Source organism: Vulpes lagopus, chromosome 5, assembly GCF_018345385.1.
Source record: "Vulpes lagopus strain Blue_001 chromosome 5, ASM1834538v1, whole genome shotgun sequence".
In the NCBI taxonomy this organism is placed as follows: Eukaryota; Metazoa; Chordata; class Mammalia; order Carnivora; family Canidae; genus Vulpes; species Vulpes lagopus.
Genome location: NC_054828.1, coordinates 131544260 through 131563285, shown reverse-complemented (window position 1 = coordinate 131563285; position 19026 = coordinate 131544260). Strand labels below are relative to the sequence as shown.

At 53.2% G+C, this 19026-nt stretch overlaps 1 protein-coding gene across 1 annotated transcript in view; it reads left to right on the top strand.

Annotated features, from left to right (window-relative positions):
- The window catches only part of DCDC2C (doublecortin domain containing 2C), a 107037-nt gene that overhangs the window by 23994 nt on the left and 64017 nt on the right, over positions 1–19026 (top strand). Inside the window, exons 5-8 of the mRNA XM_041757027.1 lie at positions 6232–6369; positions 9196–9238; positions 15837–15963; positions 18193–18293. Of these exons, the coding sequence (XP_041612961.1) occupies positions 6232–6369; positions 9196–9238; positions 15837–15963; positions 18193–18293 (409 nt within the window). The remainder of the gene's footprint in view (positions 1–6231; positions 6370–9195; positions 9239–15836; positions 15964–18192; positions 18294–19026) is intronic.

The following is a 19026-nucleotide window of genomic DNA, read 5'->3' as shown; positions in this document are numbered from 1 at the left end:
GGGATAGGGAGAGGAGTGGGGGGGAGAGGGGGTTTGGCCATGGGGATGGGGAGAGGCGGGGTGGACAGAGAAGGGACAGCCATGGGGACAGGGAGAGGCAGGGGGGCCATGGCTGGTTGTGGGAGTGAATCCAGGGACAGTCTGGTGATCCTAGACCAGGGGCCTGGTGTGGATCGGTGGACCAGAAGGACAGAGCAGTGGGAGCAGCAGGGTTAGCAGGTTGTAGAGGGAAAGGCTAGGGCTTCAGCACTGGGAGCACCACCGGGGATGAGGAGCCCCAGCGTCTTGCATGGGGGTGGGTTGAGGAGGCGTAGGGAAGACACAAACCTTCCAGGTTGAAAAGTAAGAGGTGTGGGATGAAGGATCATCTTTTTTTTTTTTAAATGATTTATTTTTTATTGGTTTTCAATTTGCCAACATACAGAATAACACCCAGTGCTCATCCTGTCAAGTGCCCTCCTCAGTGCCCATCACCAAGTCACCCCCACCCCCCGCCCTCCTCCCCTTCCACCACCCGTAGTTTGTTTCCCAGAGTTAGGAGTCTTCATGTTCTGTCTTCCTTTCTGATATTTCCTACCCATTTCTTCTCCCTTCCCTTCTATTCCCTTTCACTATTATTTATATTCCCCAAATGAATGAGACCATATAATGTTTGTCCTTCTCCGATTGACTTACTTCACTCAGCATCATACCCTCCAGGTCCATCCACGTCGAAGCACATGGGGGGTAGTCATTGTTTCTAATGGCTGAGGAATATTCCATTGTACACATAGACCACAGCTTCTCTATCCATCATCTTTCGATGGACACCGAGGCTCCTTCCACAGTTTGGCTATTGTGGACATTGCTGCTAGAAACATTGGGGTGCAGGTGTCCCGACGTTTCATTGCATCTGAATCTTTGGGGTAAATCCCCAACAGTGCAATTGCTGGGTCGTACGGCAGATCTATTTTTAACTCTTTGAGGAACCTCCACACTGTTTTCCAGAGTGGCTGCACCAGTTCACATTCCCACCAACAGTGCAGGAGGGTTCCCCTTTCTCCGCATCCTCTCCAACATTTGTGGTTTCCTGCCTTGTTAATTTTCCCCATTCTCACTGGGGCGAGGTGGGATCTCATTGTGGTTTTGATTTGTATTTCCCTGATGGCAAGTGATGCGGAGCATTTTCTCATGTGCATGTTGGCCATGTCCATGTCTTCCTCTGTGAGATTTCTCTTCATGTCTTTTGCCCATTTCATGATTGGATTGTTTGTTTCTTTGCTGTTGAGTTTAATAAGTTCTTTATAGATCTTGGAAACTAGCCCTTTATCTGATAGGTCATTTGCAAATATCTTCTCCCATTCTGTAGGTTGTCTTTTAGTTTTGTTGACTGTATCCTTTGCTGTGCAGAAGCTTCTTATCTTGATGAAGTCCCAATAGTTCATTTTTGCTTTTGTTTCTTTTGCCTTCGTGGATGTATCTTGCAAGAAGTTACTGTGGCCAAGTTCAAAAAGGGTGTTGCCTGTGTTCTCCTCTAGGATTTGGATGGAATCTTGTCTCACATTTAGATCTTTCATCCATTTTGAGTTTATCTTTGTGTCTGGTGCAAGAGAGTGGTCCAGTTTCATTCTTCTGCATGTGGATTCTCTCAATAGATGCAAAGAAAGCATTCGACAAAATACAGCATCCATTCCTGATCAAAACCCTTCAGAGTGTTGGGATAGAGGGAACTTTCCTCGACATCTTAAAAGCCATTTACGAAAAGCCCACAGCAAATATCATTCTCACTGGGGAAGCACTGGGAGCCTTTCCCCTAAGATCAGGAACAAGACAGGGATGTCCACTCTCACCACTGCTGTTCAACATAGTTCTGGAAGTCCTCGCCTCAGCAGTCAGACATCAAAAAGACATTAAAGGCATTCAAATTGGCAAAGAAGAAGTCAAACTCTCCCTCTTCGCCGATGACATGATACTCTACATAGAAAACCCCAAAACCTCCACCCCAAGATTGCTAGAACTCATACAGCAATTTGGTAGCGTGGCAGGATACAAAATCAATGCCCAGAAGTCAGTGGCATTTCTATACACTAACAATGAGACTGAAGAAAGAGAAATGAAGGAGTCAATCCCATTTACAATTGCACCCAAAAGCATCAGATACCTAGGAATAAACCTAACCAAAGAGGGAAAGGATCTATACCCTAAAAACTATAGAACACTTCTGGAAGAAATGGAGGAGGACACAAAGAGATGGAAAATATTCCATGCTCATGGATTGGCAGAATTAATATTGTGAAAATGTCAATGTTACCCAAGGCAATTTATACGTTTAATGCAATCCCTATCAAAATACCATGGACTTTCTTCAGAGAGTTGGAACAAATTATTTTAAGATTTGTGTGGAATCAGAAAAGACCCCGAATAGCCAGGGGAATTTTAAAAAAGAAAACCATAGCTGGGGGCATCACAATGCCAGATTTCAGGTTGTACTACAAAGCTGTGGTCATCAAGACAGTGTGGTCCTGGCACAGAAATAGACACATAGATCAATGGAACAGAATAGAGAACCCAGAAGTGGACCCTCAACTTTATGGTCAACTAATATTCGATAAAGGAGGAAAGACTATCCATTGGAAGAAAGACAGTCTCTTCAATAGATGGTGCTGGGAAAATTGGACATCCACATGCAGAAGGATCATCTTTATGGGCAGTGATGGTCCCCAGGCAGTGGGCCTTGGGGTGGAAGAGCCAAAGCCTTTACTCCTATTTCACATGTCGATTATCTCTCTTGGGGGTAAATTAAAATGTAAACGATTGATTTACAATCACATACCATCAAGGGTTGTGACACCACCGAGGGAGACTGAGCATCTGTTGTGAGCAGGACAAACTGTTGGGCGTTTAGAGCCACGGGTTTGTCATTAGCCCTAGCGAGGGAGGTGAATCCCAAGGTGACCCTACACGTGCTGGGGAAGTTAGAGGTCACCTAAAAATCAGTACCGCGGGTCCCGGATGATTCCAGAATGCAGCTATAAATATCGGTGTGTGACTCTCAAAGACAGAGGGACAATCGTGCGGGGCAGACAAGACTTGTGTGCCCTTTTGGAAGGAGTCAGGAGCGGTCGTGGAATTAATCCCACGTGTCACACATGAAAAGGCAGAGGCGAAGCAAGCAAGGCAACAGGACATTCGGAGGGAAAATCGGTCGTAAGATGAATAAGCTTATTACTTTTTCTCCCCCTAATTCTTTACGGTTGAGCTTAGAAGTGCAGAGCCCGGGAATGAAAGAAATGCTTGGACGTACAAATAGTAGGTTGATTTGGTCTCCTCACTGCCTGGAAGGAACACTTAGCCTTCTAGAACAGACGTCCAAACAGACCCGCGCCCCCAGTCTCGTCCTGGCAAGGGGAGCTCGCCCGAGGGAAGACCTGACGCTCTTGGGGTGTTGACTCGAGCTTCTCCAGGGTCCGGTTTCCTCCCAGCGCCACCACTGTCGAGAGAGAGCTCACCTCTGCACCTCCGTCCCCCGAGCCGTCAGCTCACCTCATCCTTGTTTCTGCGGACGGTGCCCCGATCCTCCCGGACCCCAGAATCCGACCGGGGCTCCAGCTCCTGGGGCGCCTGTCGCCCGCCGGGCCTCACAGGTGCTGGGCTGCTCGCCTCCTTCCCTCCCGACGGGACCGTTACCCTGCCTGCTCCCCTCGACGGCCCCACCGCCTTGCCGTGAGGCACCCTTTGAATTGGGGGTTATGGCGAGGAGGATTTCTTTGACCGAAGTTTTAAATCTTTTACATTTTTAAAAAATTTAAATTCAATTTGCCAACGTATAGTATCACCCCCAGTGCTCATCCCATCAAGTGCCCTCCTCGAAGTTTTCCGAACGGCAACCCAGGCTGTCCCCCCCGCCTCCCGCGATCCCTCGTGGGCGCGTCTGCGGGAGTCGCTTCCCTCGCACTTAGCTCCGTGCTGCAGGGCCACGGTCCGCGTGAGTCTGTGCTGGAACCTTCCGAGGCCCGTGAAGGTGACCGGGCTCCCTCGCGCCTTCCCGTTTGCAGGAGCACGTGGCTTGCTGCGAAGTGTTTCTCCTTCCAGGTTTGGAAGGCGTCACTTCCCCGTCCGGTGCCTTCCGTGCTGTCCCCGTCCTGTGCCTTCCGTGCTGTCGAAACATCTGATGTCGGGGCGGCTCTGGCTGCCTTGCTGCCCGTCCTCTGCCTCCCAGCGTGCCATCCTGTGCCCGCGGGCCAGGGTTCGTGGCCTCTGTTTCCACGCCTGCTGACTCAGGCGAGGTCCTCTCCCTCTCTTCAATCCTGAGAAGTTCACCTTCATGCATTTCTCTTCCTTCCCACTTTAAAGTTACTTTTTTGAGATTCTTACTTTCTGGCTGTTGGCACTCCTGCTCGGCCTCATTTCTCGGCTTTTTCGAATTCATGTTCCTTCTCACGCCGCTTTCCCCCCAGGACACCCCTCACGGCGTCTTCCCCACAGCAGCTTGTGTCTGCACCCCTCCTGCTGGCGCCCTGCACGGTGCCGTCTCCACAACTCCGTCTTCGCTTCCATATTTCTGTTTCTTTTTTACGCATTCTTGTTTCATATAGATACTATCTCCTCCTATCTCGTTTATAATATTTTTCACGTTTATATTGAATTCTGGACCCATATGCTCCATCACTTCTGCCTCTGGTGGAATCCACGGAGCACTCCGCCGTGGAGCCTCGCTGGCCAGCCCACCCGGCCCGGCAGCCCCTCGGCCCACCTGCCTCCGTCCTCCCCTGGCCTGCTGCCGGCCTCTGTGCTCCCCTGACGTAGTCCTGGGGCCACTCGTTCCAGCTGTCGGGCACCACAGGCCCAGAGGGGAACAGAATTCCATGCCTCACCCTTCACATGGGAGCCTTGTGCTCCTTGTCGCGGCCACCTGCTGCCCGCACGCTCTCCAGTGGCTTCTCACGCTGTCTCCCTCAAAATTCTTCTTGGTCGCCAGGGGGTGGTCTCAGGCAGCCATTCCCCTGGGGGGCCCGGAGCAGCAGCAGCAGCCGGGCACTTGCTAGAGGTGACCGAGTGTCCTGGTCCATCTAGACTCACCGAATCCAAGGCCCCGAGGGCAGGGCCCGGCTGTCTGCGTGTTAGCAAGCCTTCCAGCTGGCCTGCGCTCAGGTTTGGGGAGGATTGATGGAGGGAAGGACAGTCCTGTGGCTTCTACCTTTTCAGCGTGGCCTGCCCCCTTCCCACACTGGAGATCGCTGCTCCGGTTCCCGATCACCTCGCACACCCTTGCTCTGGCAGCCAGGCCGGGCTCCTTTGACTCCCTCAACCGCATCGGCCTGATGCACCCACCAGGGTCAGCTATCTGTTGGCTGCATGTAGCTCTTGTCCGGTCTTCCATGGCAATCTCCAGTCACTGCGGCAAAATCAATCATCCTTTCCCTCGAATATTCTAGGCTCCAGAATTCACCGTGCAAGTTCCCTGTGTGCCTTTCACCTGCAGCGACTGTCGACCCCTGCGTCCTGCCTCCCCACACGGCGTTACCATCTTCCGTGGGGAAGCCCTCCCACTGTCCCCACCCTCCTGCGTGCCTCTGCTTTTGTGAGGCCTACAGCTGAGTCTGGTTTTCCTCCTCTCAAAAGTCCGGATCTTTGCTCTTCTCTGCTTGGTTTGTGTCCAAACCCTGGCTTTGGGCGAGCAGTGACTTCCTTTCCTCATATTTATGTCCAAGACAGTGTCCATCTCATTGTCCGGTGCATAACAGATGCTCAGCATTTGAATGGATGGAATCATTTCTTAAGATGAATGAATGAATGAATGAATGAATACTTGCTAAAAAAGAGTACAGAGTAAAAGGTAGACAAATATTAGTCTTTTGGTGCTTATAAAAAGGGGCATTATTTGCTGATAAGTACTGGTTTGTTTTCCAAGTATTGTTATAATAATATAAGCCAATTTGTATTAATTCTTGCTGTTATTAGTTAAAATTAATTGAACACCAACCAAGAGCTTAAAATGTTCTCAGGGGCCTCTGAGTACTTGTACATAATTAAAAATATACTTTAATTAAAAAATCTAAAATTGGAAAGCAAGCCTAACTCTGGAAGAGCAGCTCCCACGGGGGTTAATTAGCTCGTCTGGATCACGCTCGCCGACGCGGTCATGGCTTTGCCCCTAACCCACGTCCCAGTCGTATGGTCTGCAGCGATGCCCCCAGCCCGGAGGTCGCTGCCCTAAAGTCTCCTGCCTGTCTCTTCTTGCTTTCTTCACAGATTATTTACCATGAACGGGCACCTTCTGGACAACTCCAAGGATCTGCAAGACAACCACTTTTATGTTGCTGCAGGACTGGAGACCTTCAAATATTTCCCTTACTGGAAATCCTCAAAGGTGCCCAGTGAGGTCCAACAGTGAGCACGCTTCATAAATTAACGTCTGGAGTTGGTGCAGTTTGCCTCTTTTCCTAGTATCGCCCCCGAGCATGGCCAGTTCAGCTGTGGGTTGTTTTTCTGCGTATATGACGCAGTTTTGGATTCTCACAGCTGGGCACGCGGGAACCCCTGTCGTTGGATGTATCACAAGGACAGTGAGCCCTTGTGTTGTGTGTTCTGCTTTTTCCCTGGGGACACTGGGCGCCTCGGACAGGAAGGGTCTCCGTGCGCCCAACAGTCACAGAGCGGGCCCGGGACGCAGTCGTGATAGCCCATCTGGCGCCTTGTTCTGTTTTCTGAATTTAGTCGGCTTTTCCGACCTGGAAGCCAGAGTTTGTGTGGGGCAGCGAGCTCTCCTGGTGGGAAAGGTGGTGACTGTTAGAGCGGAGCCCAGCCCGGGCTTGCGGGGTACACCACGGTGTGCGTGTTTGGAGACTCGTGGGAACGTCTACAAGGAAGACGAAGGCACGGGTGGGATCTCCCACCCCGTCACCGAGGAGCACGCACAGCGGCTGCCCCTTCTGGGGCATTTTGCTCACTCCGCTGCTTGCGGTCTGAATTTGGCCAGACGAGCTCTTGTAATTAGAGCATAATTCTCCCCCGTAGGCTCCTGCCTGAGGGACGCCCTGTGGACTTACTCTGAAGAGCAGCCCAGCGTTGGGGCTCTGACCTGCTTGCCCAGGGTCCCGCACCGATGCTCACGTAGACAGGCGTGGACTCTGCGTCCACCCGCAGTTCTCACAGTTCAAGGACCTTGAAGTCCCCTCGTAAGGGTCTCAGTTACGTTCCCAGCACACAATTACACTTGATGCTTCCTTAGAGAGACTTCTGTGTTCCACCCACCTTGCTTTTTAGCTGTGTCGTAGGTAAGAGCTCCAGTGTTCCCTGCTCCAAATACCCAGAGGGCCAGCAGTAGTCCAGAACCTTCCTGACTTCCCTGGTGTTGTACTGGCCAGATTCAGGAGCCTGTTTATTAGTCTGGGGCCCTCAGGGGCTACAGTACTGGGTGTCCAGGCTCGGTGATAGGTCAGGAAGGAGGAGGTGACCTGCAAGACTGGAGTTCAGAGGTACATACCGATCCAAATCCTCAATGTTTTGTGCCAATCAAAGCCCTAGCATCAGGGCTGAGTCTGAGTTCATTGCCTTTGGATCCTCTGAGAAGACAGGGTGGGACGTGGGATGGCAGGCAGGCTGCCTCGGATATGCCTGCCCGCGGACCTTGAGCCGCAAGGGGATGTGCCCTGCCAACTGTGCCCTTTGTCACCCGTCCTGGAAGGCGGGGCTCTGCTCCTCCCTAATTTGGTAGCTGAGTGTCAGGTGCCTCCCTCCAGTGCACACGGAGCTCTCCTTCCTGGGGGCTGTGGGATGCAGAGTTTAACTCGGGCGCCCGGCGCCCGTGCCGGGTCTGGCTGAGAGGAGTGGTTTCCAGCTGATGATGCTGGGATTTTGCGGCCTTGACTGCTCAGCCCCATGGGTGTGTTTGAACTACAGGCAGTGACAGCAGCTATTTGAGAGCCTGCCAGGGACCTTCCCTGTAGCTGCTTCTCATGTTTCTAATGGTCATTCTCTTGAGCGAAGAAAAAGAGGTGTCAGTGTCCATCTCATGGTGGAACAGGCAGGTGGTTTCGCCCCCACCCACCCTTTGGGTTCCCTTGCCCAGAGCCCGGGAAGCTGAGACACTTCCAGGGGACCTCGTGACTATTTGCACTCACGTGCTGTTAGGGCTTCTACTCTGAGGCAGAGAATGGCTTTTGTCCTGTCCGAGGGGATGACCCCACAGCAGATGGTTAGGTTAGGGTCCTGCCCGTGAGCCTGGCAAGAGCGGCTATTTCCTGATTTTGTCCACATGCTCTTTCATTCCTTAGGGGCTGTTGAGATGAGGTGCACGGTCCTCTCTGCTCCCATGTCCCCTGCTCCCCACACGAGTCCCCTGGCTTCTCCATGTGTTTTGTTTTCCCCTGTCACCTGTTCGTGTGCTGAGCCCTCAGCTGGGTCTGTTGGTCCTTGAATAGCGTTCTCCCTCACCAAAGAGGAAGAGAGTCCACAGAGTTGCTAAGAGAGTGACGTCCATTCTCACATGTGACGTGGACCCAGGAGGTGCCCCTCTGCTGGGGAGCTGGGTGCCAGAAGTGCTCCCTCCTTGTGTAGCGACGGCGGGGGTCAGCCCCCACACGGAGGGATCAGGAGCGGGGTGTGTGCCTGGGCGCCACGGGCTGCGTCAGAGGGGCAGGCGGCTGTCGTGTGGAGGAAGCAGGCTGGGCTGGGCTTTGCATGGGCATGGGGTCTCCTTGCTTCCCCTGGTCAGCAGAGCGGCGTTGACTAGACCCTCACGTCTCTGAGCGGTGCTGTCTCTCCGGCCCAGGGAGAGCTGGCGCATGTGCCACAGGTCCCCGCGAGAGTGCATGAAAAATCCGTGTTTGTGGGAGTGGCTGTCAACTGTGAAAACCCCAAAGCTGTTAGAATTTCCCCCCATGGTTGTATAAAGGCTTTAGGGCATGAGCCACCTGTAACCACGCTGCCCTTGGGCCAGAATGCCATCCTGATACAAATGGAAATCCATCGGATTTTCCAAGGTGTCCAGGAAGGAAGCTGGGCAGAGCTCAGTGGGGACCGTTTCTGCTCCGAGGATGGGAAACACCTGTCGATGTGAGTCGGTGCCGGAGGGGGGACTGGATGCGCCTTCACTGGATGTGCCTTCGGAATGGCCTTGCCCTCCCGAAAGCCACGGCTGCAGCCTACGTTTATAGAAAGTTGTCTTTTGGTTGACTCTTACGGATTTCTAGCTGACCGTCTTTTGTCTTTCAGAAAGTATACGGACATCGAGAAGTACTCACGAAGGAAGAAAAGAGTAAGTCCTTTTCAGGGCACCGGGTGGCTCAGTAGGTTGAATGTCTGGCTCTTGATTTCAGCTCAGGTCATGGTCTCAGGGTCATGGGACTGAGTCCTGTGTTGGGCTCTGCGCTGAGTGTGGAGCCTGCTTGGGATTCTTTCTCTCCCCCTCTCCATCTGTCCCTCCCCAGCTCATTCTTTATTAAGAAAAAAAAGTCCTCTTCATGCAGCAAAGATGAGAACTGTGCTTGATCCCAGAGGCAGGTGGAAGCCGGGTCCTGGTGGCCGCACGGGTCCCTACCACCCGTGTCTGTGATGGCCAACGTCTCTAACCATCTTATCTCAACTGTTTCAGAGGCTCTACTGACGTTGGTATTCATTCCGTGAAGCTGCTGGGGGCCTGCTGCCATCCCCTTCGCTCAGGCACGCTCCCCGCTGGGACTTCGCGGCCTCAAGGCCCCGTGCACTGACCTGTTCTTTCCGAATATCTAACGGTCAGCCCTTGATGTGGCTTTTCCCCTGGTGCAGCTCAGACTTCATAACCACATCTCAACCTCCCTCTTGGAAGTACTCTGGCTTCCTTACGCCCCTGAACCACTGTGGTGCTTGCCTGGCCGGAGTCCAGCCTTGGATGAGCCCAACCCCTCGCCCGCCCGTAGCTGCACTGAAGGGGTCAGTGTCACTGGGGGTGATAATCCGACTGACCCGACTCTTCACCCCGGCTTCCCTGGAAAAGCCATACTGCTTAAAAAAATGCTTTCCTGAATACTTTTTGCTCAATTTTGTCAGGGATTTTTGCATTGTCTGTTGATAAGTGATAATACTTCTCTTTTCACGTTGTCCTCATCTGGCTTTTGGCGTGAGGGTTTTCCTGAATTGACTCTGTTGTTATTTTGGTAGCTTCCTGAGCTGAATGATCATCTTATTTTCAGTATTTTCAGTTTTCTTTCTCTACGGGTTGCCTTTGGGATTAAGTGTTTGTCAGATGAATGGGCGAGAACCATCGAGAACACAGAACCGATAGATGTGATCCTGCCCTACGGATGCGCTTCATTGCGTGGAGATGGACGACACACGGATTTGTCTCATGGTTAAAAAGTTGGTGTGAGTGAGCCAGTAGGGGCGATGGTTTGTAGGAGGATAATCGACACGTGGAGATGGGTGAGCGGAGCACGGGTCCTAACGTGGGTCACAGAAGAGGGCAGATTTTCCAGGTGGAGAGAGGGCCCAGGAGATGTGCACAGGACTCCAGCCTCGCAGAGTTTCCTCAGTGGTGTTTTCACGTGTGCCGTGGGTACTGAGCTTGAATGTGGAAACAACACGAGTGGTACAACCGTGGAATCTCCTGCTTCCGTGGTTTGGGAGGCCTCTGAGCTCAGAGGACGGAGCCAGTAGCCCGGGGTCGTCATTACTTGCTTTTGTTAATGCCCCTCATTTCGTTATGTTGTTGTGACGCTGGGTTCCCATAGGAACCATAGGGAGGAATAGTTTTCTTTTCCTTTCGTTAAATATTTGTTCTCCTTGGTCTAAAATTTAAGACATGTTTGTTCTGATATTGTTTCTTTTCTTTGGAAATCTATCACTGGGAAAGTTAACGGGTTTTGATGACGATATTTAACATTAAGGATCCTGAAACAGAATGATCCCAAATATGCATACACTGCATCAGAGACACGAGGTGTTAGTCAACGAAAAATCATCATTGAAAATATTCTGTGACATGAGACAAGCCACTTAACAACAGAGCGAACACACTTTATTCCAGAAAACGGAAAGTCCTAGAAAAGAACAAAGCCTTGATTTTAACAAAGGTTGATGTAAAAATCTCTGCGTTTGTTGTAAAAAACACCTGTCAAGGTATTTTTACCTTATTTGTTGTTCCTCGTGTAGAGGTCTACGTGATTTGTTGAGCTGAGAATTCGCCCCAAGTGAGGAACCCGTACATTTTTGAGGGTGAAAACTGTCCCATGTGCCAGGCTTCTCTGGCTGCAGGAGGCTGGGTTTTAGAATTAGTCACAGCGACCACAGTTTGGTAAGTACGGTTGCTTCTGTATGTGCATGTGCCAGGCTTTGCACGTGTCTCTCATTAAACTTCTTTGATTTGTTTTCCGTGTGAAATGGGGTGCGTCTTACGTACGTGGCCTCTGACCACTACCGTTGGCACTCGTGTGTGGTTTTGCGGTCATCACGGTGAGCCCGGCTAGAGCGGCTCAATTTGCTGTCTCTCCCACTGAGGTACGCGTGTGGTTGGCACCACACGTGTTGAACATTGTTGCTGTGCAAAGTCCTCAAGATGATTGAATCGAAGTGAAAAATTATTATATTCCCAGAAAGGTATATAAAGATAGAAGGGCAGTCTGTTATTAGTGGAGTACATTCTTCTTGAATTCCTTATATTTTTGCAAAGAAACAACCACCTCTTTTATGGGACCTGAGAAAGGAAGTTACCATTGGGCAGTGGAAGATACCGGTCAGTCTTGTATTACAGGGGAGCAAGCCATGCCCACATGTAGGAGATGAAAACAGCAGTGAGCACCACGAGTCATATGATTCATGGTGTTTGATTCCGTGAAATGAGAAGGCAGGTAATGGCCAGGAGCACAGGTGTCTGGGTGGCCCTGGATGCGGGAAAGTGGGAGAAGCTGGCGTGGATCCAGGTGTCCGTTAACTTGAGCCAAGACTGTTTAGTCCAATGAAGATGACTGAGTGAACCTATTCTTGTTTCATTATATCAGATCCAGTTTTACAGCAACTCATCTACTGTGATTTTATGTCTATTACTTTTCAAGGAAGTGCGGCTAATTTAATAAATGTTTAAAACTGCATTCTTTTTATTATTTTTTTTAAGATTTATTTATTTATTTATTTATTTATTTATTTATTTATTTATGAGAGAGAGAGAGAGAGAGAGAGAAATACAGGAGGAGGGAGAAGCAGGCTCCATGCGGGGAGCCTGACATGGGACTCGATCCCGGGACTCCAGGATCCAGGATCTCAGCGCTAAACTGCTGAGCCACCCAGGGATCCCCTAAAACTGAATTCTTATATTAAAATTAATATTTTAATGTGTAAGCCTCTGTAAAATATCAGTAAATAATTAATAAGCTTTGTATTTATATCACATCCATAACCAGAATGTTGATACTGCCTACTTCTCTTTTGGGCATAAAGCGCAAATGTTGGGGAGGGAACAGAAATGAAGACGAGCTAAAACGCTGACAAATCAGAGGCACCTGTGTGTGTGTGCGCGCACGTGTGTGTGTGCACGTGTGAGAAACAGAGATGCCTACCGTGGGACACTCATGCTTTAATGACCAGGTCTAAACTGTAAAGTGCAGCGTGGAGCAGGTGCCTTGGAACTGACATTTGCAGGCCAGTGACGTCAGGACTGTAGCAGTATCACACAATATCCAAGGCGGGGTTTGTGTCTCCTTTTAGTGGCCTGAAGGTGCAACAGTTTGGTTCAAATGTTAGCAAATGTTGCACTTTAGCAATGCTTAGAGCGGGGGCTGGTTCACTGATGGCAGACCTCGACCCACTTGGAAGCGGGACGGTCACTCTGGAAGCTGGTGGGAGGGCGTGGCCTGGCTCTGAACTTAGCCGGGTGGTTCCTGTTCTTCTAATTCGTCCACGTTACCCCAGGAGGCTGCCTTTCATGTGCCCGAGCAAGACTATCTGTTACAGCAGCATCAGAGTTTAGCTGGATTGGACAGTTTCTCTCAAGAGAAGAATGGAAGTCCCGGGAGCGCTACAGAGAAGTGAGCACAGCGTGCCCCACGTATGTTTCCTGAGGATGTTTGGATGTTTTTAATGGGAGAAACGATGAATGAAATTGAAAAACAGCCCCCGTCACCTTTGCAAGAAGCGCTCGTGCTGATATCAGATTTGGGACTCAGAGCAGGGAGAAGCGGAGACAGGTGACACCTAGAAGTTTCCTCGTGTGGGGAAGACACAGATTCTCTGTTTTCCTGCTCAATCTGATGTTTCCGAGAGCTGCCGTAAGTCTGTGTTGCTCTGACAATAAAGGAGCACGCGGAGTGTCCACTGTGTGTGTATAAAGCTGAAGGCTGCACGCCCCGTCCTCGGGGAGCTCAGGCCAGGGGGGCGCTGGTGGGTGGAAGCTGCAGGTGCGTGGCCACCGGGTGCACGTGTGCCGGGGGTGGGAGTGCAGAGGAGGGCTCCTCCGCTTGGGACACGGCGACGTTGGAGCAGGGCCAGCTGTGCAGGCACATCTGGGGCAGCAGGGCAGCATGAGGCTGCGCCTCGGGCGCAGGAAGGAAGGCGGGCAGGCCCGTGTGCAGGATGGGAGCTCCTTCGCCTCCCAGACCCTGCACCCCGCAGCCCTTCCCCTGTCTTTGTTCTTTTCCTACTCTTCCATGTTGCATCTTCCCACTCAGCTCAGGACACCAGCAGAGATTTACTGAGCACCTGCTGGGATTACTCCATAGAGCCCGTATCCGTGTTGTGAGGTCGCCGATTGCCTGGGCCCAGGAACGCAGAGGGCGGCTCCTGGGTTCTGCTGGCGACGTGTGGGTGGGTGCTCCAGGGACCCAGCACAGGGGCCTGAAGCCAGGGGGGAAGGGAGTTGCAGGTGGAGATGGCTGGATGGTGGCGGGAAGGCCCGGGCGGTGGTGGGGGGCCTGCGGGGGCTAGGAAGGCGGACGGGCTCCGACTGGACGCTCACGGCGCTGAGCTGAGGCATGCGCACTTCATCCTGCGGCTGGGACGCTCCGTGAGTGTCTGAAAGGCGCAGGGAGAGGAGATTCCAGCGCCGCTCACTTACTCATTGGGCAAGTATTTACTGTGTGCCTACTGTATACCACCTGGCTCCAGGCTCCGGGAATCCGTTATTAGACGAACATCCCTGGTCCCATGAGGCTTCCAGCGTCCTAGTGGTGAGAGGCAAACAGTAAACATCCTAAATGAAGGCTGCCTGCGGGGCTGGGCGACAGGACGAAGGGGAGGAGGGGCCCTGGGTGTGCAGGCCATCGCGGTCCTTGTGGAGACAGACGGGGACAAGCCAGGCCTTGGGCTAAGACGAGACGAGAAGCCACACCAGCCGGCTCCACATTTCACTGGATGTCGTAGGAATAAGGTGCTTTAAAACACTGGTGTTACCTTCAGGCTCTAGGTAAGGCACGAGATTAAACAAGAAAATCAATTTATTGCACTTGCGGCCGCTCTTCACCCGCCATTGCGCTGGCCCGAGGTTCTGTGTGTGTCGGGCCACCTTCCAGCTGGGTGTGGACCAGCTCATCTTCCTCTCGTCGCCGCCCCAGGGGTGACCGGGCTGGTGGCCAGGCCGCAATGGTCTTGGCTCTCGTGTGTGCTTGGCTCTGTGCCAGTGCTGCTCTTGTGTCCTCGTGAGGGCACCGTGCTGTGTCACCGTCCGTTGACCATTACTTCAGAGGTAACACGTGGTGTCTGTCAGAGGGGCCGAGGATCAGGGAAATGGTTGTGAGAAATAGGCGTCAGCGATGCTCCAGGAGCCCGGCAGGTTGTCAGGATCCCTGCCCCCCGCTGCCTGCGAAACACGAGCCACACACACGTACCATGTTCTGTCTCTAAAACCGGTTCTTTTTTTAAAAAAATTATTTCTTTATTCATGACACACACACAGGCAGAGGGAGAAGCAGGCTCCAGGCAGGGAGCCCGATGTGGGACTCGATCCCAGGTCTCTAGGACCAGGCCCTGGGCTGAAGGATGCTGAGCCACCGGGGCTGCCCACTAAAACTGGTTCTGCTGAGACCTTGATTCCTATGCTCTGAGCAGGATTTCAACTTTTACAGAAGCCCCTTAAAATGGGTAGAGAGATTTTGCTTGGTTCTTGTGTTTGCTTGTGGGACTGTTCTATGCACCTTAATTTCCGCCAGGAGAAGCCGGCCGGTCGCTTGCATCGTAAATATATTGATGGTACAGGGGGGTGTTTGGTTTGACGTTTCTCGGGTGCCGTGGAGAGCTCAGGAGAAACCTCTACGTATATAGTTCTGCCTACGTTCGGTAAAGATAGAAAACGGGGTTCGGTAAAGATAGAAAACTGGGACGGTGTTTTGTATCATGGGGACAGTTTGTGGGACGGAGCTGGGAGGGCCCCTGGGATGAGCTCACCGTTAGCTCCGCTTCCACTGTGACTCCCACGTGCGTGGTCATCTTCTGCTGTCAGTAGATTTTTTTAGACACCTGAGTTTCCCTTTATCTCAACCCAAAACAAGCCTGCCATGTGCTTAATATCCTTTTATCAGAGATGCCTCGCCTTGCTCAGAGGTCCCGGCGGGAATAGCTTTCTAAGTTGTTGGAAACAGGGGTGTCTGTTCCTGAAGCTTCCAGGTGTGTCTAAAACCACACGGGCCTCCTCAGATGCACCTGTGCCCTTTCCAAAGCCGCCCCTCGCTGTGTCAGGCCTTACGGGGGCACCTCCGGAGGTGCTGTCCTCACCCTGGGAGGGGAGTGTTTGTGCCACTTTGCTGCTTTGAGACAAGCGTAAGGGACTGAGGCGTCCGGACGGTGCCGGGAGGGAGGTCTCTGGGCGCCCGAACGAGGCCGGCGCTTGCCCAGGGGTCAGACTCATGGCTCGCCGCTGTTCCTAATGTAGTTTTCATTCTTGGTTTGTGCCTTAGGAGGATTCCCGAGGAAAAGAACCTCCTAAATACGACAACATTTCCCGTAAGGAACAGGATTCTGTGTTTTATGCCAAAGAGGGAAAGAAGAAAATGCTGGTAGACTCTTTAATCCCAAACGGCGCAGGTAATGTGGATTTCATCATTTTTAATGGGCGTTAAAAATGCTGCCATTTTAAGAATGTGGTTTTTTTTTGGGGGGGGGTCAGTTTCATGCTGCAGGGAGAAGGCTTGTAACTGTCTGATTCTGACACTTGACTTGTGACTTTCTGATTTATTACGAGACCTTCAGCTCCAAGGGCCGTGGTAGTGGGAGGAGGGAAACAAAATCCCGCTGGTGAAGGCGATGGGCTTCTCCAACCAGGAAGCCCTCCCGGGTCAATGCAGGAGTTGCGTCCTCCCCGTGCACATCAGGGCAGGCGCGAGCTCTCCCCCTAAGGGCCGACGACACAGCAAACAACCTGCAAACCAATCAGCCTTTGGAGGGAAATGCAAAACGAAAATCCGCCTGATTTTTTTTTTTTTTTTTTGAGGGTGAGGGACATTTGAAAGATTAGACTTTGGACCTGATTTTATTTATTTTTTTAAAGATTTTATTTATTTGAGAGAGATAGAGTGAGCAAGCACAGAAGCAGTGGGAGCTGCAGAAGGAGAGGGAGAAGCAGGCTCCTCTTCGGTGCAGGACTCGATCCCGGGACCCCGGGATCATGACCTGAGCTGAAGGCAGACGCTTCACAAACTGAACCACCCAGGCGCCCCTGGAGCTGATTTTAAAATGAAATAATTAAAAAAAAAATACTTGTTCCGCTCCTGCTTCTGTTTTGCGGAGCCCTGGCTGGGAGCCGGCCACCTGGGGTCCCTTCAGCGTGTGTCGCAGGTGCTTCGCGGGTGGCTGGTGATGCGGAGCATAGGACCAGGGGAAGGGGGGCTCTGCTTTGCGACTCTGCAGCATCTGACAGTTTGGGGGCGTCATTTTTCTTGAAGACTTCCCCTCCCTGGGTCCTCCCCACACACCGCGGGTCAGGCTTCCTCCTCTTTGTACTCTGATTGTCTCCTAGCTCCCGGGGAGCCCTCTGCTTGCTTCCAGGTGACAGTCTCTACTGTCTCCCTGCTCTTCTCTCCTGCTGCCTGCCCGCTCTGGGCTTTCCTGTCCCAGATGATGGTCCTGTCCCACTGTTCCTGGGGGCCCCATTCGGTGGGGCCTCGAGGGCCTGTGCCACTATGCCCTGGGGACCCTGTCCTGCTGTGCCTCTGGGTCCCTGTCCCGCAGGGCACCTCTGGAGGCAACCCCTCCCCCCCCCCCCGTCCCTCTGTGCCCCGGGGGCCCGGTCCCGCTGTGCCCCAGGCACTGGTCTGGACGGGGGGCGGGGGGGGGTGGGTGGGTACTGAGACACCTGTCCTTCCATGGCGCTCCTGCCTGCTGGGCGCAGCTGACACCACGTGCTGATGCAGCCTGACCGCGGCCCGGATGGGCCCAAGACCAGAGCCTGTTGCCCCATAGTTCCTGAAATACTATACTATGTCACCGCTAATAGAGAATTTAATCAGCACATATAAAATTTCCTTCTTGGCCAAGCCTGTCCGTGGCTGGGGCGGCCCGGCACGCATCTGACCTTCCCTCCAGGAAGCGGGGTGCTGGGACCCGGGTTCCAACTGCCCTCCTGAGCCTGGGGCCCTCGACTCATTCCTCGTCTACAAACGGGCGCAGTGGGTCCGTCGGAGGCTCTTAAGTTCAAGCACGCAGAGGGGAGCCTGGAAGCGCCGTGGGGACCTGACGGATGCTGCTTCTGCCTCCTCCTTACCTTCACCCCTTCCGCCCAGGACTGCAGGAGGGTCCTTGGGGGGCCGAGGGCCAGGACGGGGGTGGGAAGGACAAGGAGTGGAAAGAATTGGGGTCCCTGCACCCCTGGCCGCCGCGGGTACCTCCTCTGGGCGTTGAGGGAAGGGGCCGGGCTCCTGCTTTTCCTTTTGCCGTCACCTAGTCTCAGGCGGAGGATGAGGCTCTCCAGAGCCCCGGGATTCTGCAAGCACATGATACACCCGGTGGTAATGCTGATGAGATGGTTTTGGTGTTGGCTCCGGGGACTACGTGACACCGTGCGATTTTAACACCTCCTCGTTTGTCAAAACTCATTTTGTTCATTACTTCAAAATACGTTCTTGAAGTCACCTGGGAGTGACAGAGGTGCGCGTGCCCAGGCCGTGATTGTGATGTGTGCGGGGTTCTCGGAGTTTCTTTCTGACCTAGGCCCTGGGCAGAGGAAGCCCAGAGGTTGCCGAGCTGTGACTTTGGTTTGGGCCAGAAGATGTGCAGTGGGCATTGGCGTGAAAACCTGTTTGTGCTGTTTTTCTCCAGAAGGTGATGTGTACAAAGCCCAGACTCCTAGCACGGAAACCCAGGGAGCGCCGGAAGTCAGAGAAGACAAGGACGTGCAGGTGGAGGTGCCCGTGGACCAGGTGGGTAGCAGCTGCCGCGCGACCGTGCCCTCGGCCTTCTTCCTTCGGCTCCGTCAGCCCCGCCTGGCTGCAGTCTCCTCCTCCCCCAGCTCCCAGGCTTGCCCAGGCTCTAGAATGTTCTCTGCCCCCTCTGGTCAGTGGCTGCTCATCCCTCAGGTCCTGCATCACACGTTTTCCTGCCCGCTACTCTCCCTGGTGGGTTCTTCTGCTATGGGGACCGTTATGAATTTGGAGTCCAGCCTAGACCGGTGAGGTCCTGTCAGGTTTGTGACCGCGTAGTCAGCTGTGTTGTCACTTGAGTGCCGTCCGTTTCCCTCACGGTGAGGACGGGGTCGGCCTGCTGTGCTCGCTGCCGTCAGCCTTGTCCCCGGGACGGTGCCTGGCAGGGGAGGCCCTCAGAAACCACTGGCGGGACCACAGGGTGCTGGGATGCGCGGGGCACCAGGTGACGTGGTTGGGGATTGCGGGTCTCCCACTGCTTGGCCATCCGACCCCCACCCCCTCACCCGTGCGGTGGGCATGATGCCCCTGGATGGCTCGTGGGGGGCAAAGTGAGGTCCTGCACGTGTGAGTACCTGGTCCCAGGCCTGGTGCGCCCCCGCCCCACCTCCTTGGGGCTCACAGAGGCATGAGGTGGAGGGAAGCGGGTGAGGCGTGAGGGGGCCGCCCCAGCCTGGACGGGAGCAGAAGCACAGGGGCCTGGTTCCAGCCCGGCTCGGCCCGTGCGCACCCA